Source organism: Chelonoidis abingdonii, chromosome 6 (genome assembly GCF_003597395.2).
Source record: "Chelonoidis abingdonii isolate Lonesome George chromosome 6, CheloAbing_2.0, whole genome shotgun sequence".
Taxonomy (NCBI): domain Eukaryota; kingdom Metazoa; phylum Chordata; order Testudines; family Testudinidae; genus Chelonoidis; species Chelonoidis abingdonii.
The window spans coordinates 91,282,314-91,304,615 of record NC_133774.1 but is presented as its reverse complement, the minus strand read 5'-3'; the positions used below and the strand labels follow the sequence as shown (position 1 = coordinate 91,304,615).

Sequence of the window (22,302 nt, the reverse complement as noted above, 5' to 3'; positions counted from 1 at the left end):
AGCACAGAAAGCAATCAAGTGTCTACACTGGCAATAGAGCAGTGGAGCCTCTGCACAAATAGCCTTACGACTCTCGTCGAGGTGGGTTTTTTGCAGCACTGCAACTGAGGAGTTTCTGTGCTCAAATTGGCCTGGCAGTGTGTACGCTTCAGCACAGGGCCGGCTTTAGGACGTGCAGGGACCGATTCGAAAGAGCCACTGCCGAAATGCTGCCGAAGACAGTGGCAGCGATTGAGCTGCCACCGAAGATAGTGGTGGCAATTCAGCAGCAGCTCAATCGGTTGCCGCTGTTTCTGGCAGCACTTCGGCGGAGGGTCCTTCCTCAGCAGCAGTTGTCTTCCGGGGCCTTACCTTGTGGGGCCCTCTTAGGCATGGAGCCTGATTCACAGGAATCGGGGGAATCGGCCTAAAGCTGACCCTGCATCTGCAGTTTTGAGTGCAGAAAGCTGCTTTACTGCGCAGAAACTTGCCAGTGTAGAAAAGCCCTATTCTGCATGCACATATTAAATACTGTTCACACTTGGGAAAATTAGGCCCTTTTTGGATGCCAATTTCCTTAGCCACTGCTCTTCCAGTAGCTAGCTCCCTACTTTGTAAAGCATTTGTAAAGTTAGCTTGAGTAGGACAGCCATTTTTCAAAAAAATTCTATTTCCGCTGCATATGTATATTTTCAAATACATGCTGTACTTCACAGCCAGAAAATGATTGACGTAAGGGAAGGATAATGTTGTTCCTTATATTTCCCCTCCATTGGATTAGATGTCTCCTTCAGCCAGTAATGCCTAATCCACAAATGGCATATTCTCTGCTAATTAAACCTCAGTTGCTCATCATAATCCTTCCTATGACAATGCAGATTTGGCATGAAAAACTGGATGTGATGGAAATGAGTGAAACCCCAAAAGATTTAATTTACCAACAATTTTTTATAAACATGGCAAAGTTATTGTCTTGTGGGGGTTTTTTTAAAGACAAGTTGAATCATAAATAAAAAATTGTTTTGCCATCAAACATAGCACAAAAGCAGTACCATTAATATAGTCTTAAGAGAGTAAAGAAAGTAAGCAATTTTTCTTACAACTCAGTTCATTTTAAACTGCTGACCTATGAAACATGGGTAATTAAATGTCTTCAGCATTCTGCTCTTGACAGCTTTGCTTTCCCTTTAAAACTTGCTGAACTGTTTAAATCACAAGCCCCATACGCTGTTTGTTTTTTGAAAACCTAGATCTAGTAGCTAATTCACCACTGTCAATGCTTACATGTTAATAAACATAATTAACCTGCTTTACATAGTAATAAATATGCTGATGCATGTCTTTCTGGTGGCCTTTGAAAACTATATGTGGTATGTAATATGTATATAGATATTTCTGCCATCCACTAACATCATGTATATTTAAATGGGAGAATGAAGAATGATCATTCAGAGGGGAGTACAGGCACTGCTCTAACCCTCTGAATCCAAAGCATCCTGTTACTGTAATGTCAAGATACCACTTTGCAAAAGAGAGGCGGTTGTTTTGAATTTTCTTATCTTTTATTGGATGATTAAACAAACTAGGGGAATTACAGTTTAGGGGTTAATCCTGGCTGTTTTTTCTAATCCATTTGCTTCTGACAGCGATTTTATTCTGCTACTGCCATGAGCACAACTGAGCTACACTGCACATGTTTTTCTGTTGCAGACGAAAGGAAGTGATTGCACTTAATAACTTGTCTTTAACAGGATGGGAAAACAGCAGAAGACCTCGCTAGAACAGAGCAGCATGAACATGTAGCTAGTCTTCTTGCAAGGCTCAAAAAGGTGAGAATGCATGGATATCTATTTGGATTCATGGGGGTTGGGTTTTGGAGGGGGGAGGGTTGACTGATGTTCTTGGTATTTTAAAGTTTGGGGTAGCATTTTGAATACAAATGATGAGAAAATTAAAACCTGCATCAAAAGCATTAGTCAGAAAGCTTTACAAAATAATTAGGTAAAAAAATATTAATTTGGCTGACGTGCAATATGGCTATGATGTTATATAGAAAGAGAGTATGTAAGGTTTTTTTTTTTGTTTTTCTCATAGATTGCACACAAAAATAAAGGGATCATATCTCATGATTGTCCGAGGGTCTTATCTCCCAGAGATTTCCCATGGGAAAATGTGGGTGCTCAGAATCTTACGAGATAGAACCCTAAATCTGCAGTCTAGCAATCATATTTAATGAATAGCTGCCAGACTAAGAGGAACAAAATTAGATGTAATACTTCTGTTGAGATTCTAATCTGAGACACTGCTTCTAGTATTAAGTTCCTTTTTCTTAAAGATACAGACATCTTTTTAATTGCTCAGCCTACATAGTCACTGAAGCATGGGTGTAACCATGAGGATGTGTCCCCCTGACTTCCAGTGGGAGTAGGAGGTGGAGGAAAACAGTTCCTTTCTCACCCCACCTTTCTGCATTTCTCTCTCAGGTCAACATAGCTCTGGCATCATGGATGTGAAAAATCCACACTCTTGAGTGCCACAGCTCTGCCAGCCTAAGCCCCAGTGTAAAGTGAGCTAGGTCAATGGAAGAATGCTCCATCGCTTGGAGAGGCAGTGTTCTTACAGCAATGGCTATAGGCTGTCTGCACCACAGAATTATGCCAGCATAGCTACAGCACAGTAGCTGTGCCGCTATCGTCCCTGTAGTGTAGACGTGGACTGTGGTTCTTAATTTCTCCTCTACCCTTCCTCTCAATATTTGGGGCAAAATGATTCCACTGCAGTGATGTCGCACCAAAAACTATAGATATAATTAGGGCTTATTGGAATCTATTCTCTTCTGAACATTTCTAGGGCTCATTTTTTTAGTTTCGTCTCTTCATGTAATAGCTAAGTCACATTTTATTGCCAGTTCCTAGGATTTATTTTGATACAGCAGGAACAAAGTGCAGTGTTTCACCGCCCTGCCTTTCTTTGCCTCCTACTGCCCCCTAACTTTATAACAAAACAACAGAGTATCTTTTTTTTATAGCTCCCTTTGCAAAAAAAAAAAAAAAAAAAAGGGGGGGGGTAATGAAGTTTCAAGAGAATGAGATACTTTAAAACTTGCTTCTGTCCCCAGAAAGTAGCACAGTACTTTACGCTGCTGTTCCATATTAACAATGCTATCTGAATTATGTGACTTAAATAAAAACTTTCATGTGCCTTTCACCCAGTTTTATTTGAATTAAATTGTTGCAAGTTTGTATTTTTCAATAATGCTCAGAAATAATTCTGCTTGTTCTAGAACAGCTGAAGTTAGTGCTGTTCAGGCATGTTGGGTCTCTTCTATTCATGTCCATTTTAAGGATAGCAAATAAATTGATTCAGAACATAAAGAGGAACATTGCTAAATCCCTCCAATACACTTTATTTAGGACAGTGTATCCCAGAGTATTTTCAAACTGTGCTTAAACTGAAAATGCAGCTTTTAGGCTTCTTATTGGGATATTTTTCTGCATGGTAGTGGATCTAATTTCTGCATTTTGTTTGATTTAGGATACACATAGAGGACTTTTTATCCAACAGCTTAGACCTACTCAAAACCCACAGCCGAGAATAAAACTTAAGCTGTTTGGACACTCAGGATCTGGAAAAACTACTCTAGTGGAATCTCTCAAGTGTGGTCTAATAAGGAGTTTTTTTAGAAGACGAAGACCAAGGCTTTCCTCCACAAACTCAACCAGATTCCCTCCTTCACCCTTGTCTACTAAACCATCAGGTATCACTTTAAGGCTTCTGGTTTTATAGCATTTAAAGTAAGAGAATAATTATTTCTATCTTAGTGCTTATAACTATATGTGAAGCACTGTTGGCTTGATCTCTAAAAGTAAAGATTAGGAGAATGGGTCTTAGGAAACCAAAGCAGAGAAATGGTTTTTGTTGGTGCCTGCGCAGAAGGGTGTGAAAGATACAAGATTAGCCAGAGGAACTTTTATTGCATCAGTAGAGGACCTGACCACTTGTCACAACTATTCTGGAATTTTTTTGCAAATGTAAAGGTGTTTAATTCTGTGTCCTGACCAAATTCTATATTTTGGCAAAATGTAATTGGTCATCTCTGGCCAACAAACATTTTCAGTAGAATATGATACTATCTACTTCCAGTCCTAAACTGTTTGTGTGATATTCAACAACTGCTGCATTCTACCCTAAAAGTGGCTGTACTAAAGTAATAAGTGAATTCATCCCTGTTTATCTCTCATCTAACTGGGAGGTGGTTGGCGGTTAAAAGCTTTTTGAGGTTCTTGGATGAAAGGATGCTGTAGAAGTGTTATTTTATCTATCAGATAAGCTTTGTTTTTAAGTTGGTTCATAATTAATTGCATAATCATAAATAATTGAGTTTATCACTTATAATTTTTAGGTAATACCTGAACATATTAGGTAAAAGTACCAGTATATAGTAACAGCTTTTATCTTTGCTCAACCTTCAGTCAATTTATTCCAAGGATAGGAACTCTGGTGAAAGAACAAGCCAAAAGGTTTCTAGCACAAAGATATAATATATGAATGGTCAATGAATCACTGAAAGCGGCTTTCACATATTACACAGGAATTACTTAATGAGAGTGGAACGGAAATAGATAAGAAATTCTCTGTTCCATTAATCTCAATTTATAGGACCTTACACAAGGAGATTAAACTATGTATCAAGAAATACAGGCGTGTATCTACTGGAGCTAGCACAGGAAGAAGGGGGTTGGGTTTTTGTTTTTCCTTTTTTTAAAAATGTTAGAAATCAGTAGGAATAGGTTTTCAAGATTAGACACGGTCATATGAACAAGAGAGATACGAGCCTAGGATTTTTTGAACATATCACCACAGGCTACTGCATACAAAAACTCAGTCCCATGTAACCACATGAAGTAAGGAAAAATCTTTTTACTTTTTTTTTTTTTTTAAACTACCCCAGTTCTGGAAGAAATTGCTTCTTTTTATATACAGTACTATGTACGCAGTATTGCCTTAAGTAAAAACCTAAGAATGACCTTACTGAGTCAGACCTAGCCTAGTATCTAGTCTAGTATTCTCTCTTCTGACAGTGGACAGTGCCAAGTGCTTCAGAGGGAAAGAACAGAATAGGGCTGTTTTCGAGAGGTCCATCCCCTCTCGTCCAGTCCCAGCTTCTGGCAGTCAGAGGCAGACTGCATGTGGGGTTCCATCCACGACCATTTTAGCGAATAGCCATTGCTGGTCCTATCTTACGTGAACTTATTGAATTCTTTTTTGAACCCATTTCTACTTTTGGCCTTCACAGCATCCCCTGACAACAAGTTCCACAGGTGGACTATGTGTTACATGAAGAAGCACTTCCTTATGTTTGTTTTAAATCAGCATATTGACCCCTAGTTCTCTTGTTATGTGAAGGAGTGAGTAACACTTTCCCCACACCTTTCATGATTTTATAGACCCTTAGTCATCTCTTTTATAAGCTAAACAGTCCCAGTCTTTTTAATCTCGCCTCATATGGAAACTGTTCCATATCCCAGTCATTTTTGTTGCCCTTCTCTGTACTTTTTCCAGTTCTAATGTATCTTTTTGAAATGGGGCAAGCTGAACTGCATGCAGTATTTAAGGGGTGGGCATACCATGGATTATGTAGTGGCATTATGATATTTTTGGGTTTATTATCTGTCCCTTCTCTAATGGTTCCTAATGGTCTGTTAGCAATGTGGGGTTTTGGGGTTGGGTTTTGACTGCCACTGCACCCTGAGTGGATGTTTTCAGAGAATGATACGTAGTAAGTCCAAAATCTTTCTTGAGTGATGACAATTCATTTAGATCCCATCATTTCTGTATGTATAGTTGGGATTATGTTTTCCAATGTACGTTACTTTTCACTTATCAACACTGAATTTCATTTACTATTTTGTTGCCCACTCACTCAGTTTTGTGAGATCCCTTTGTAACTCTTTACAGTCAGCTTTGGACTTAACTATCTTCAAATTTTGCCTCCTCACTGTTCGCCACCTTTTCCAGATCATTTATGAATATGTTGAACAGCTCAAGTCCCAGTACAGATTGCGGGGGGGGGCACTATTTATCTTCCTCCATTGTGAAAACTGACCCTTTCTTCCACTTGTTTCCTATCTTTTTAAGCAGTTACTGATCCATGAGATACTTTCCCTCTTATGCCATGACTGCTTACTTTTCAGCCTTGGTGTGGGACTTTGTCAAAGGATCTCTGAAAGTCCAAGTACACTGTATCAAATGGATCACCTTTGTCCACATGCTTGTTGATCCCCTCAAAGAATTCTAGTAGATTCCCTTTACAAAAGCTATGTTGATACTTCCCAAACATATTGTGTTCATCCATGCGTCTGATAATTCTGTAGTTTCAACAAGTTTGCCTGGTGCTAAAATTAGGCTTACTGGTATGTAATTGCCAGGATTGCCTCTGGAGCTGTTTTTTTTAAAAATAAGGTGTTACATTAGCTATCCTTTAGTCATATGGTGCTGAGGCTGATTTAAGTGATAGGTTACATACCACAGTTAGTAGTTCTGCAATTTCAAGTGTGAGTTCCTCAGAACTCTTGGGTGAATACCATCTGGCCCTGGTGACTTATTACTGTTTAATTTATCAATGTATTCCAAAACCTCCTCTATTGATGTCTCCATCTGGGACAGTTCCTCAGATTTGTCACCTAAAAAGAATGGATCAGGTTTTGAAATCTCCCTCACCTCCTCTGCGGTGAAGAGCAATGCAAAGAATTAATTTAACTTTTCTGCAATGGCCTTATCGTCCTTGTGTGCTCCTTTAGCACCTCAGTCATCTAATGGCCCCACTGTTTGTTTGGCAGGCCTTCTGCTTCTGATGTATTTTAAAACATGTTTGCTTTAGTTTTTTGTAGTGTCTTTGCTAGTTGCTCTTCAAATTCTTTTTTGATTTATGTAATTGTACTAGATTTGCCAGAGTTTATGCTGCTTTCAATCAGAATCTAACTTGCTTTACACAGAGATTTTGTACCCCATAACTAAGGGAGGATGGTGATTTTTTTAAAAATCAAAACAGTTAAGCTAGACAACCCCCACTGTTGATGCCATTATATCAGTATAAAGTTATACAGGTATAGCTTATAGCTGTACAGGAATAGCTATACGACTATCAAGCACCTTTTATACAGCTATAAATATGGCCACATGAAGGAGCTGTAGTGCTTTAATAACGCCAAATTAAAGCACTACAACTTTTGTGTATAGACAAGCTCTAACAGATGAACCCTCATTTTCACAAACTGTTCTGTCACTTCCATTATTTTGACCCCACCCTGTGTGTCTTTTAGGGGCTAACAGTGCTATAAGGGGAACCTAGAATTTGCCCTTTCACACAATTAAACCTTACCTCTAGCACATCATTACTTTTATCATTGGGTAATATAGAAACTAAAATACCTGCCTAACCTGTAGGTATTCTTGAGACCAAGCACATTAGAAATTGTCTAATAGTTATTGAAAACCTGAACATATCTTTAACTTGGGGGAAAATCTAAGCACAGAGAGAAACTGGGGAAGGTCTCTTGAACGATGTGAATCAGACACATTATACTTTACCTCTGTTCTTTTTTTTTTGTCTTCCTTATTCCCACCTCTTTGTGTGCTTGCTTCTTACACTTCCGTGGTTCTCAATATCTTCCTCTTCCTTTTCTCTCCTGTCTCTGCCTCTCTCATCCCCTTCTTTTAAAGCCTATTATGCATAATTCAATCTCTCAGAAAGAGCCATTTTGCCAAGACAGGGCATTCTAAGGTACTGAATCAGCTCTAATGAGAGGTATTTTCTGGTTCTGAATCTTGGGCACAAACATTTTTCACAGCTCCCTGGGTACCTCATATATCCTGGGTGCCTCTGTTTGAAGAACAGATCTTTCTAAATTAAATTTTATGCCCAGCACGTTATTTTGAAATAATCTGTTTATAAACTCTTCATGGTTTATAATATTCTTTTTCATGACTCAGTTTCAGTGAGCATTACAAATCTTTACCCTGGCTGTGAAAATGTTAGCGTGAGAAGTCGAAGCATGATGTTTGAGCCAGGCCTTACCAAAGGGGTGCTAGAAGTATTCGTTTCACCATCTCACCATTCTCACTGCTCTGCAGATGACCAGTCTACGAAGGCCATCGACATTCAAAATGCCTACTTGAATGGTAATGAATTAATTGAATTAATGTGTGTTGATTCTATGTGACTGACATTGGCTTTACTTGTTTTAAATATTTGAATTTGAAATCTACTTTAAGCATTACCCTGAACACATCCACTAGTTCAGTATGCATATCTTTTTAAAACAGAGATTAAACCTAAGTAAAGCCCTGTGAAGTTAAATACATTATAAAGGCACCACATACATTGACGAGTTTGTGTATCATTTATAGGTACTTTTTTTTTAACCACTCATCACAAAGGGTCTTGGACCAGGAGTGACCCTTTTTTACTTGTATGTCGTCATAGGTGTGCATGGTGCTTTGTGGGTGCATACTCATTAGACCTGGTCCTTGCCACAAAGACCTTGCACGTGAAACTCTGTTTTTATTTGTCATCTTGTCCTATTGTAGATGACCTGATCTTCCCTCAAGTGAAACTCAAAACAGGGCTAATGTTTTACCTACCATATCAATTGTTCCAGGGTCAAATGGGGCTTAAGCTTTTAATCTTAGGTCAGGGAATATATTTATAAATGCAGCTTGACACATAATCAACACTTGTTATTAATGGAGTTATTTTCTTTTAGCACAATCACGTAACAGATTTAGTTTCTAAAATGTACTAGAGCTGTACTGCAGACTGTCAGTAGAAACTATTCCATTGTAAAGATTCACAGCATAGTTGATGCTTCCAATTTTTTGTTTTTTTCTAGAGTATTTAATAAAATGATTTTATACTTTATAAAATCATTACTAAGTAAAGATGGTACAAGTGCATATGCTTTCAGACAGATTAAGAGAGAGACTGTGAGAAGCTAACACATCTTTCATCAACCGCAAAAATAGATGACAGAAAACAGCACACCATGGCTAGTGTTTTTAAGTGGTAATTAGGAGTAAGAGGTGATTCTTAAAGCCCACTCTGATTTGGCAGTAGTTTCAATTTTACAAACCAAAATGGACTGTTTTCTGAATAACCTTTTATCTTGGGTTTTCGATACCAGATACCATACATCACAAAGAGGTAACTGGAGAAATGTTTAGTTGCATTTTCAGGGGCAAGAGAAGGAATGGCAGCTGTTATTTCTGTAATGTTGTCTAGTGCTCTGTTTTGTTTTCTGAAGGATTTAATATCCATCATTTCTGTACAAAGCCAGGACTCATTTAATCGGTAATGCACAGTGTCTATGACTCCTGGACACTTACATTTGGTTTCCAGATGTCAGCCCTGGAAAAACTTTGCCTCCGATATTAAAAGAACAGAGCTCTTTAAAGAAGTTTGACCTGTTTATCACTCTGTTGCCTTTTACAGGAATTGGTGATTTCAGCGTGTGGGAATTCTCTGGGAATCCTGTATATTTCTGCTGTTATGATTATTTTGCTGCAAATGATCCCACCGCAATTCATATCGTGCTTTTCAGTCTTGAAGAACCTTATGAAATCCAGTTAAATCAAGTGACCTTTTGGCTTAATTTCCTGAAATCACTGGTCCCAGTTGAGGAACCCATAGGTATGCTATGCTGTGTGTCTATGTGCCTTCTGTGGAGGAAAGAAAAAACTTTGTGTTTCCCTGTAACTTTGTTGAGTCCTGTTGTGTGTTCATCTTATTGAAATCAACTTTAAACAAAGTTCAGTACAGAGGTGAACTTCTCCCTCACAGCAGAGGGTCTAAACCGGGCCATAAGTACTTAACCCTACTAAAATTGTTTAGGTTGTGCTTAAATAGCATTGAGAGCCTTTCATGGTTCCTGAATTCTCCCTAACCCCTTAAACTGAAGTTTTCATATCAAAGAACTACTTTGACATTCTTGTGTACTGTCTGTCTACATACTGGCTCCAAGTACACTGGTTCTTTAAAGCAAGTTTGGAAACATTGCTTAAATTCTGTTTAAACCCAACCCCAGTTAAATTGGTTTCCAGCACTAGCTGGGTTGGCCAGTGTGGATGGATCTAAATCATGTTAGAATTGTGTTTTAAAACTCTACTGACTTTCTGAATGTGCTGCTCAGACTTGTTTAGCTGGAACTATATTTAGACTTTAAATGAGTTTAACTCCTTTTAAGTGTTGGTGTGGATGGAGTCCAATATTTGTAGTGAATTTTGCTTGACATCTGCTAAGGCTTTGTTCGATTTTTAAATGAGATCTCTGGTTTAATACTCTAGCTGGTTATGCTGTTTGGAATTGCTTGCAAGTCAAACCAATTGACTTAATCACTATATTTTTTTAAAAGATTTAGGTCACCTATTCTTGGTTTATACCAATTTATTTAGCTTTTATTGCAGTGAAGCATTCATTTACACACCCTGACAGTTTGATGGGAAAACCTAGCCCAGGGATCTATCTTGGCTTCATCAACCAAAACTCTGGTCAAGCCAGTGTTTATGATTAGACATGTATGGAAAAAGAAAACCCATGAAGTGATAAAAATGACTGTGTAATCGCCTGGCAGGCATATAAAAATATTTATTTAGAGCTGAATGTTCCCTGCGTCCTACTGATATTTTGGCTAATATTAAATGCATTATATCAGAGCCCAGGTGATATTCTATATTCCTTATTTATGAACTCAGTACAGGTCTATGTTAGTTTGACTTCCTCCAGTTCAGACACACACATGCCTTTCAGTTTCATTTTGAGTTTTTAGGAAAAAAAGTTAAAAATAAGCATGTCCAGATCCAGCTGGTATGCAGGTAGTTGTGTAACAGAAAAAATAATGACTCAGGAGCTTGCCAAAAATTAATACTGAAGCTTTAAGTTATTTTATTTAATATTTTTGCAGTTGCTAGAATCCAAATTTGATTCAGCCTAATATGGAACTAAACCTTGTCAGTTGTTCTTGCAAAACGATTAGCAATATTTAAATAGTTATGTCAGTTCAACTGTAGTAAAGTAACTAATACAGTTGTTCAACTTGACCTTGCTGCTAATAGTTTATAAGAAATCCTTACACTTTGTTAGGATAGTTGATTAGTATACTGTCCTCACAAAGTATATTAACAGGAATCTTAAAGCTTTGGAATAGTTTCCTAGCCAATTCCATTAGGGCCTTCATAAAAAGCCAGAAAACAGAGTGCTGACTGCATTGTAGTACACTGTTTCGCAGGCCACAGAACACTAATTTTGAATCACTAGACATATAAAAGAGTATTTTTTGTGTGATTTAAGCATAATGGCTCAAATTCTGGAGACTTTATTCAGTCTTCACTCAGGCAAAAGTGTTGAAGTTAATTGAGGCTTTGCCAGGATGAAGATGAAGTAAAGACCACAGAATATGACACATTTTGTAAAACTTGACCAACAGTCTATTCTTTTCTGGATAGTATATTAGAGAACAGGCTGTATAAATGTGCGTTACGTACTATTGCCTCATTCATATGCCATTTGTATCTTTCTCTTTTTCTCATTCTTTTCATGGTATCTCCCAGGCTTTCCTACTTAACTCTCACCTAAATGAGAGTTCATTGTTTGTGTAAGTACTGTAAAATTTCATTCATACACAGTATGAATGTTGTAGATCATTTGTTCTGTTTACAGTCATCTAACTTGCATCCTGTAGTACTAAAGACCATCCAAAGAATTACCAAGAATCTTTGCAAGTAGTTGCTATTACTGACTTACATGTCATTCCCAAAATGGTTTCATAGTTTGTAGCTGATTTGTTAGTGTTGTTAGTGATGGTTATCACGTTAAAAGAAAAGAAATAAAGCCATATAGTATTAGTATTTTTAACATTATTTGAAAGGGCAAGCCATCCATATTTATGGGCTATAAACAAAATCACATCAACCAAACAGTTCTTAAATTACACACACAAGGTGTAGATTATGTTTTTAAGATGGCACGTGTACTCACACAAGCGATCAGTATGTCAGGAACATAAAATTCATCTTTGCTTTATGGTACAGTAAAAGCACTTTTCCTGAAATTGTTGTACTCTGGGTGTGTATTTTTCTTTCTCATGAAGCATTTGGTGGAAGGCTGAAAAATCCATTGCGTGTTGTCCTGGTGGCCACCCATGCTGACATTGTGAACCTTCCTCGCCCTGTTGGAGGAGAATTTGGGTATGACAAAGACATGTCATTACTGAAAGAAATCAGAAACAGGTGAGAAGAGGAGCAATGCATTTTTCTAAAATTTATATACAGTATTAAAACGTGGAAATGCCAAAGTTGGTGGTTGATTTGAGGTGTTCAATATTATTTACAAAATAACATTCATTGATCTGTGTGGGAGCAAAGAAAATCCAGTAGTTTGCTTTGGTTGCTGCTTTATATTGAAAATGGTCTTGCAATATAGTTTTGTGCAAAAATGGAAAACGCTTGATGGTTTTAAAATGAGTAGGTTGCCTCACACCTTTATGTTTAAGTATTGTAGGTGACTTTATTTGTCAGTGCTCCAATACCTAGACACAATGGAGTTTCATCCTTTAAATTATGATTAAGATATCTAGTATACAAAAATAAATCACACAGATGTATTGTATATACAGTTTTCTAAAGAGCTGCATGGCAATATGAACAGAAAAAAAAATGAACCAACAAGTGTCTCTACATGTTGGAAAGTCCTAATGCCAACCACTATGAATTGCAGAGAGAATAGCGCTGGTTTTCAGCATTAGCTATTTTCAGAGACTAGTCTTCCAAAACAAACTATACACGATTCACAGCAATACCATGATATGGGGAACCATTCAGGTCTTCTGAGTAGAGGATGCAAGGAAAGAGTCTAGGGTTATATCCCCCAGATTTCTAGTATTACTGTGTTAGGGCAATATCCTGATCTACTGAAACTGAACAATAAATACCTGTGTATAATCCTTGGAATTTCAGTCAATAAACACATCTCATTGCTATGCTTGTAAAAGCAAATATAAATGTGGAAGTATTTCAGATAAGAACCACCAAGTGAGCTGAACTCATTAAAAACAAAGAATTGCTGTAACTTTTATAGCAGTGCATATAGCCAGTATGTCTACTTGACTCTGCTGTAATTCCCTTTATATAATATATGTGGAGGTCTTTTTTCCAGTGCTTACATGAAAGAGTAACTTTTACTTTCAACAATACTATTTATCTTGAATAAAATATTAGTTCCTAATATACTATGTTTTGCTTGTAGTATTGTGCATCATGTTCAGTATTTAACTTTTTACTGTTCTTGTTCACTCCATTTGTCATGATTCCCTTAAAGCGAAAGAAAAAATTGTTACACAATTTAAAACGAATTTACAGTTAGATAAATTAAAATAAAATGTGGTGTGGGACTAGAAATTAATAAATAAGTACTATCTGTTTCTCTCTTAGGTTTGGAAATGATCTTCAAATTTTGGACAAGTTATTTGTTTTGGATGCCGGAGCATCTGGCTCTAAAGATATGAAGCTTCTTCGAAATCACCTACAGGAATTAAGAAGCCAGATCATTTCTGTGAGTAGTTCACTGAAGGTCTAGGCTGGGCTAACTCTATATGAAATTCTGGTTTTGCAGGAAACTTGCATGGGGAAGTTATTACAAGTCTCTTGCTTCTTGGGCGTCAGAGGCTGGGCGCATACATCATGGAGTTCAGGAAGAATAGATGCAGTTTCTTTATTTGAACACACTCTGGTGGCTAATTCAGAGGCATTTTCAGTTGATAATGAGCCTAGAAACACTCGGGTTTGAAGGAAATAGGAAGAAAGCATTTTTTCTTATCTTCAAAGGGACACTGTTAGGTCAAACTCGGCTGAAAATTGAGTTTGTAAAAATCAGTTTTTATAAAAACTATGTCCATGATTTTTTTTAACTCCAATGGAAAAGCTTTTGCTTTTTTTTAAAACATATCCCTGTTGTATTGCAACCCAAACATTGCAGTGTCATATCAGTGCATGTGAATCAGACAGTCTAATTGGCTAGAAATTATTGATTCTATTCTTATTGTCCAGTATGAGAGAAATGCAGGAAGTCACCAAGCAGAGAGTAAATTATATCTTTGTTTTTTATGATCAGAGGTGGGGGTTTGTAAGTTGGAAGGATATTTTGTTTTTTAAATATTTTAATTTGTGTGGCTTTAAAGGGTACTTTGGACTCAATTCTGCATTGAGTAGCACAGGGGCTTATTATAATTATTAAAGTTCTTTAACCCTCTGAGTTTTTTAATGGTTACATTTCTTTATTAACCAAAGGTTTCTGATAAGCTTCACAGTCTTTACATTACCTCAGTGCCATGTTTTCTTAGTTGATAATGTCTTTAAAGCTTGCAGTTCAATTACAGAACAGTTTTGCAGCCCCTTATCCCTGAAATAAGTTGGTCTTTTGCTAAAGAATTCCCATTATTGGGATTTTGCTAAAGAATTCCCATTATTGCTAACACCAATTCAGTTGAATTAGTGTTAGCTTTAGTAGGAGCTCTAGAGTAGGCAAGTCTTTGGAGGCTGGACCTATTTTACCAGTGTGTCAGATTTGCGTTGTACAGCAGGTTTAACAGACATGGTGATGAAAAAAGGTCCAGTTACCAGATTCCCAGTAGTGTCCCCAGTATTGATATGGATCGATATAGACATAGATATGGATTCTCAGCTCCTGCTGTTACTAATGTGTGTTCCATGGGCTCCAAGAGACCCTGACTCACCAATTCCAGGTAGTGAACCATGAAGCAGTAAGCTGTACATTTTCTCAGATAATGACTGATAATTTTTAGTGACTTTGATACATTATTGTGTGTGTGTGATATCACAGCTGGGACAGCTGCACAAATTCTAATGATAATGGGCCAACAATTCCTTATGAAAAGCTTGTGTCCTGAATGAAGACCCCAGAGAGGTGTCATAAGATACAGAGGATGATCTATCATAAACCATCTCCCACATTTAAAATGGTCAATCAATGATTTCGAGACTGTATTGATGCTTTTTTTGGGGGGAGGAGGGAAATAAAATGGAAGAAAATATTTGTGACTTTCAGTTTCAAGCTGTGATTTCAGTTCATAGTTGACCCAGCTTTATGACTTCAGTGACTCCATTTCTCTTAAAATAAATAACAGAATAATGTTATGGACACTTCCAATATTTTGCTATGCAAGTAGATTGTGTGTTACTTAAAGAACGCCAGGGCAGAACTGTTATCTGAACCAATGGAAATGTAACTTCAGAAATATGTTAATCAGATATATATTGATAATTTTCCTAGAGTCATACTCTGAAAAATATATTCGCAGTTTCTAGCTAGGTAAAGGGGCAGTAGCCAAGGGATCACGTACCCAGTGGTAAACTGACCTAAATTCTACAGCAGTGTTCCCTTAGGCCTGATCTGTGCTTAAAATTTAGGCCCACATAACTACAGCACTCAGGGATATGAAAACTCCACAACTCTGAGCTGTGCCGACCTAGCTCTTGGGGTAGATACAGCAAGGCTGACAAAATAATGCTAGGGACATGGTGTTGCTCCAGCGATGGAAAACCTCTTCTGTTGGTGAAGGCTGCATCTACACTCCAGTTATGCTGGCATAGCTATGGCACCGTATCTGTGCTGTTGATAATCTCTGTAGTGTAGACATAGTCTTAGTTTTGGTGGCATTCTGATACGACAGGCTTTTAATTCCTCAACCACTTAATTTGCATTTAAAAAAATAGTTTTCTTATTAATTAAATACGAACCTATAAAATACAGTCAGCATTGTAGCATGGTTGTTATTTATTTTGATATTAAATTCAGTCTATTTGATGCTTGCCCTAATCACTTAGTTTTCAATTAACTACCATTTTTTGTACTTACAACACACAACTGCATTGTAGAAGTTGGGGGCGATGAGGAGCTATTAGTACTTCTAGCACCTCGGAGGTGGTTTGGAATTTCATGATAAACTCCTTAGTGGTATGTTTCTGCTAAAAGGATCAGCAGTGAAATAATTAACTGTTGATATTTTAAACTATTTTTTGGTTTCACAGTTAATCCCCAGGTGAGTGGGGCAGTTGATACCACTCAAAAGCATTATTTCAGGTTGTGCGCAGATTAGGCAAGAAAGCGATTAATTGGTTCACATTAAGATTGTCTTTGTAATTATGGTGGCTAGAAATTGGTATTTAAAGAACAGTTAGATTCTGGAATACAATTTTTCATCCAGGGTAGATTGTGTGGCAAATTCTGCAGCTGTCTTTGGTGGTAGCTCTTGTTAAACAATTTAACCCAGTTTTTATCAGCATAGTAGAGGTAGAACTACAAATTGATGTCCATTGTACTTTTGTTAGATTTGTCCACCTATGACTCCCCTGTGTGAGAAAATGATCTCCACCCTCCCTTCTTGGAGAAAAATCAATGGACCCAACCAGCTGATGTCATTGCAGCAGTTTGTATATGATGTACAGGATCAGCTTAATCCATTAGCAAGTGAAGATGATCTACGGCATATAGCCCAGCAGCTGCACAGCATAGGAGAAGTAAGTAATTTTTATTCAAACTGCATAACTATGTAGTGACTTTACTTACATTCTGTCTTTAACATACACAAACTCAGATTGTTGATTCTACACAGTATCCAACTGAGTTTCACCTGTCTGCAGCAAAGTGTATTCTCTGCACCTTTTTAATTACTTTTTTCTCTAATTCAGTGAAAAAATGAAGAAAATCCTAACCAGCTAGAGTGCATGAACTGTGAGTGGTTTCCAGTATAGGGATGCTGAATGGAAAATGCATCACGCTTCTTGACGGAATTGGTGGGTGGAGTGTGAAAGGAAATCTTGTGGAGGACGGGAAAAAAATTTTAACCAGCACACCCAGTCTAGAAAGCCAAAGCAATTCAGCAAAATCAGAAAAAGGCACTCTTTTTTATTATGGAATAAAAATGTCTGCAAAGGGAGTTATTGCAGAATAGCTATTGCAGTTTGAATTCATACCATATCTAATTCTGAAATAACTTCCTTGTGTGGACAAGTCCTTAGTTGTTCATCCAGAGTGCAACTTCAATCTGAAATGTGAGTTAAAATGGCTGAACAAATTGTTTTCTGATGTGGTTAAAGAAAAGCATTCTCTGAAGCCATCTATGCCAAATGTGTACCAACAGATACTCCTCGGATGAAAGGGGGTTGTAATAAGTGTTGGACCATCTTTCACAGCAGCGTAGTGAAGCACTGACTGCATCATCCTGGTATCAGATTTTGTTTTTAAAATTAGAAATCTGAATCAGCAGGTTATTTCTAGCTCACGTTGTTTATTTAAATGAATTAAGCAGCAGAAAAATGTCGCACAAAAATATTAAACCTGAGATTTCCAGTAGTTTAGAATGTTTTGTTTTGACAGAATCTTGCTGTGTTCTCAGCAAAATTCCTTAATTATTCTTTCCTCAACTTCCCATTCCAAGACAACATACTCAATGCAAATCAACCCATACAGACTTCAGTTATCTTTTGTCTTATGGTTCCTGTGTTTTTCTTTAAAAGAGGAAGAGTTCTGTGTTAGACTATACTCATGATAAAATACGTATTCAGGAAAGGGATGAAATAAAATGCTGACCTTCAAATGATATAATAGCCAAAACAATTACTCATAGGCTTACTTTGCTGTAGCTACATTATTATATGTAGTGATACGGCAAAGCATTCAGTTGCTCATAGTTGCATACCTGTTAAAGAGGTTTGTGATGCTTTCCTTGCTTGTAATGTCATTTCATATTAATTTCAGCTATACCTCCTATCTTACATTTCTATTCTCTGTGATCTCTATTCTCTATTCTATTCTCTATTCTATTCTAGATTTTTGTTTTCTACTAACATTAAATTCTGTGTAATCATGAGAGTAATGCAGATAGATGGAGGTATGAACTTTGAATGTGACATTCTGGCTCTTACATATCTGGTGGCTTAAGAGTTGAATGAGAGAAACTCTGAAACCATGCCAAAAAGGCTGTTCCTTTTTCAGCTGCTATCAGGGCAAATGAGGAAAAACTGCATTTTAGGCCAGAATATTTTCTATATCCATTGAAAATTGTTGAAAGTGTAGAAGATTTCTGCTAAAATAGTTTGGAAAAAGTCTCAGTGAGCCATGTGTTCTGATGGCTTTATCAATAAAACAAGTCAAGAGCTGGATCCTGATTTTGTTTTAGGAATATGAGAGGAAAGAAATGCACTATTATCTTGCTATAGTCGTGAATCAATGGTGTGACTGGTGAGTCAGTAAGCCATAAGAGCAGCTCTACTGTTGACTTGTACTTCACAAAATATAATTTGTAATTTTCCTCTTTCTGAGCAGATAAACATCATGCAGAGTGAAACTGTCCAAGATGTTGTGCTCCTGGATCCTCGCTGGCTCTGTTCTAATGTCCTGGGGAAAATCCTGTCAGTGGAGAATCCCAAAGCCCTACATCATTACAGAGGTCGGTATACCATAGAGGACATCCAGCGCTTGGTATCAGACAGTGATGTGGAAGAACTGATACAGATTTTGGATGCCATGGATATCTGTGCAAGAGATCTTAGCAGTGGAGCAATGGTGGATATTCCAGCACTGATCAAGACTGACAATCTTCACAGGTCTTGGACAGATGAGGAGGATGAGGTTCTGATTTATGGTGGTGTTAGAATTGTTCCTGTGGAACACCTTACCCCATTCCCTTGTGGAATTTTCCATAAAGTTCAAGTGAATCTCTGTCGGTGGATTCACCAACAGAATGCAGAGGGAGATGCAGATATACGTCTCTGGGTAAATGGATCAAAGATTGTGAATCGTGGGGCTGAGCTTTTAGTGTTGCTGGTCAACCATGGTCAGGGTATTGAGGTTCAAGTTAGAGGACTAGAAACAGAGAAGATCAAGTGCTGCTTGCTTCTGGATTCTGTTTGTAGTACCATTGATAACTTAATGGCCACAACATTACCAGGCCTGCTGACTGTGAAACATTATCTTAGTCCTCAGCAGCTGAGGGAACATCATGAACCAGTAATGGTCTACCAGCCTAGAGACTTCTTCCGGGCACAAAGTCAAAAGGAGACATCATTGACTAATACCATGGGTGGTTATAAAGAAAGCTTCAGCAGTATATTGTGCTTTGGATGTCTGGACATCTACTCACAGGGAGGTCTAGGAATGGATATTCATGCTTCGGATCTGAATCTTCTTACAAGGAGGAAATTTAGTCGACTTTTGGATCCACCTGATCCTATGGGAAAGGACTGGTGCCTTCTGGCTATGAACCTGGGCCTTCCTGATCTTGTTGCAAAATATAATACAAACAATGGAACTCAAAATGATTTTCTCCCAAGCCCAGTCCATGCCCTTTTGCAGGAATGGAGCAATGGCCCTGAGAGCACTGTAGGTATCCTAATGTCTAAACTGAGGGAATTAGGCCGCAGAGATGCAGCAGACTTTTTACTGAAGGCATCATCTGTATTCAAAATGAATTTAGATGCTAATGGCCAAGAGGCCTATGCTTCAAGTTGTAACAGTGGGACATCTTATAATTCAATTAGCTCAGTAGTGTCACGGTAAGAACAGAAGTTTTGCATGGACAGTATCTTTTCAAACCGCAGAACATAATAAAAGGTACAATATGAGGTTCTAGACATACTAATTTATAAGCTTCTGTATTGAAGGGTCTTTATCCTTCCCTGTCACCACCTTTTATGTGAATAATCTTTCTACTTTTAACTGTGAACTGTTGATTTTTATTTTAGCTATTAAAAGGCTGGTGTAATTCTGGTGTTTTACAATTCTATTCTGATATACAATGTGCTGCTTAATATTGCCATTTTAACTGGGAAGTCTGACTTTTGGGTGATGTACTATAATGTGTTTTGTTTTTTGTTTTTTTAAAGAAATTCAGTTTTCCTAAAAGGAAAAAAAGTTGTACATTCATCCAAAATGTGTTTCTTATGCCCTGTTTCGTCTTTTCATCATATTTTTTGCTTAACTTTTTTACATTTGTAGGGGGAAAACAACATTTATAGTCAATTTGCTGGAAATTAACACCATATTATTTATAAATGAAAAAAGTGAGTGCCTTTTGCAGAAGAGAGTGTGGTTGAATTGAGTGATTCTGCTGAAGTTATAGGAAAATGCTACCTCTGTTTCACTGTCTGCATGCTGATCATTGCAGGTGGTACTTGCCTTTTTTGTTTCACCTGCAGCTTTAAGACAGTTGGAAAATGAGAAATTCATTATTTTACAAAGAGTTCTCGTGTTGATACTATGTGTACAAATGCATAATACTCAATCAGCTTTGATTTCAATTGAACCATAATGTGAAAAAATCTGTTAAGCCTACCATCACACTTCATTATGTCCACACATCTCAGGTAAAACTTCAGAGTTGTAGAATTCGCCAAGACACGCATAAAATGTTCAGTACTGCAGAATAATAATTGTATAGCTGTCAGTTGTCATTTGTGCATAACAAATAGTTTTCCACTTTTAGATCCTGGTTTGCTTATTTCCTGTACTTGAAGATTTAAAAAAAGGAAGCATGATTTATTGCAATCAGAAATTTAAAATTGATGTGAGGGAACATGACCCATTGTGTTCTGAAAAGCATGTAATTTTAATGGTACAATATATGTGTATATACATATATACTGTATGTGTATATATATTTATAGTATTATTTTTTCCTTAATCTTTAAGACGTAGTAACATTTTAAAGGATTTTTTTTTTTTAACAAATAAACTGTTGCCTATTGCATCCTTTTCATTTTTTATTTCCTGGGTGCATGCATATTTTTTAGCCCACAAGTTGTCAAAAAAATTATTATTTAAGGGCTTAGTCCTACAGGAGCTCTGCCCCTCCTGTGAGATTCTGGCCACCTTTAACTTGATTTCAATGGGAGCTGGGGGTTTTCAGCATCTTCCAAGATCATGTCTTAAAATGCCAGAACTCTGGGAGGGGAAAAAAAAAATTTCATGCCGCTTCTGTGCAATAGATTAGGTCCACTTTTCTTTTGAAAAACAACAAACAAAGCAATTTTTCCTTTTGTCTCCTTCTGTTTGCACAATGGAGACTAAAATAGAAAGTACAAGTTGTCATAAAGAAGAATCCCAGTCTTAATTATTATCGTCTGTTTGGCATGTAGGGGGGAACAACCACTGGTTAACTTTCCTTGTTATTAACGAGAGCAGTTTTTCTAAATCCAGTTTGCGTCATTGGGTGAATTAGAGAGCTCCAGGACTTTAAAAATACGTAAATGTTTGTATTTTGTCTCTGTCTTTGCAATATAGAATTATTTAATGAAGTTCTGCATTATCCACGATGACAGAGTTTGGACGCTGAATGTTGTGTATAAAGATGTTTAACACAGGTGATTAATTTGCTACCTGCGTGCATAAAACTCCTGGGGCTAGGTGATACAGTGGGGTAGTGTACTAGTCTTCTCTCTGGAGACATGAGTGCAGCTCTCGAATTGTCACAGGTAAATTATTGTTGAACTCATCTTCAGCCTTGTCGCTGTCACTGAAAAGGGTTTGCAAGTATAGATATATCAGTAGAGCTATACCAGCAAACTCCACCATCCGCATCCCTGGAGAGACAGCTTATACTGGCAAAAGGACTTTTTTTTCCAGTATAATTGCATCTACACTAGGGTTTTGCTGGCATAGCCAGTTAAGGGTGTGATACTTTTCCACACTTCTGACTGACATATACCAGCAAAAGTTTTAAGTGTAAACCAAGCCTTAATAGAGGCTTTTCCATATCTCAAAACCACTGTTAACCTCAGCACAGCCATAAGCAACATTGCAAGTAAGGAGAGAGGTGCATTCATGTAGGAGAGCTACCTGCATTATTATGCCTGATCATTTGCCAGTGATATTAGTTCTTCATACTAATGATCTCTTGGTGTTTCCCTTGCAAACCCCTTATTTTAGAAGTTTAATGTTCAACCATACCAGTTTGTTGTATGCTGAAAATGAACTTGGATGGTGCCAGATTCAGAGGTGATGTAAGAGAGTCTACCCTGGGGTAACTTACACACAAGCAGCCCAGCCTGAGCATGTATAGAGAGAGGTCCTCTAACTTACAGCTTTGTACAGTTTCCTATTAGTTGCTTTTCCTGATGTATTGCTATTTCTTGGAGTCCTTCATCATATTTAAATTATATACCTGTTTAAACTCCCTTGCAGCAGTGTAAATATGTGTAACTTACACAGTCTTTACACACCACATATAAGTATGGCTTCAACATCTCGGGCTTTTT

At 37.4% G+C, this 22,302-nt stretch overlaps 1 protein-coding gene across 3 annotated transcripts in view; it reads left to right on the top strand.

Moving 5' to 3' along the window:
- Positions 1–20,811, top strand: part of DAPK1 (death associated protein kinase 1) — a 145,667-nt gene extending 124,856 nt beyond the window's left edge. For 2 of the 3 annotated variants that reach the window (XM_032802867.2, XM_075067235.1), the window contains 8 exons: positions 1,731–1,808; positions 3,514–3,736; positions 7,972–8,160; positions 9,470–9,667; positions 12,123–12,261; positions 13,462–13,582; positions 16,378–16,566; positions 18,374–20,811. In XM_032802867.2, the coding sequence (XP_032658758.1) occupies positions 1,731–1,808; positions 3,514–3,736; positions 7,972–8,160; positions 9,470–9,667; positions 12,123–12,261; positions 13,462–13,582; positions 16,378–16,566; positions 18,374–19,606 (2,370 nt within the window). In that variant the 3' untranslated portion in view covers positions 19,607–20,811. The remainder of the gene's footprint in view (positions 1–1,730; positions 1,809–3,513; positions 3,737–7,971; positions 8,161–9,469; positions 9,668–12,122; positions 12,262–13,461; positions 13,583–16,377; positions 16,567–18,373) is intronic. The other variant, XM_075067236.1, reaches the window with a different exon arrangement.
- Positions 20,812–22,302: the final 1,491 nt, after the last annotated feature.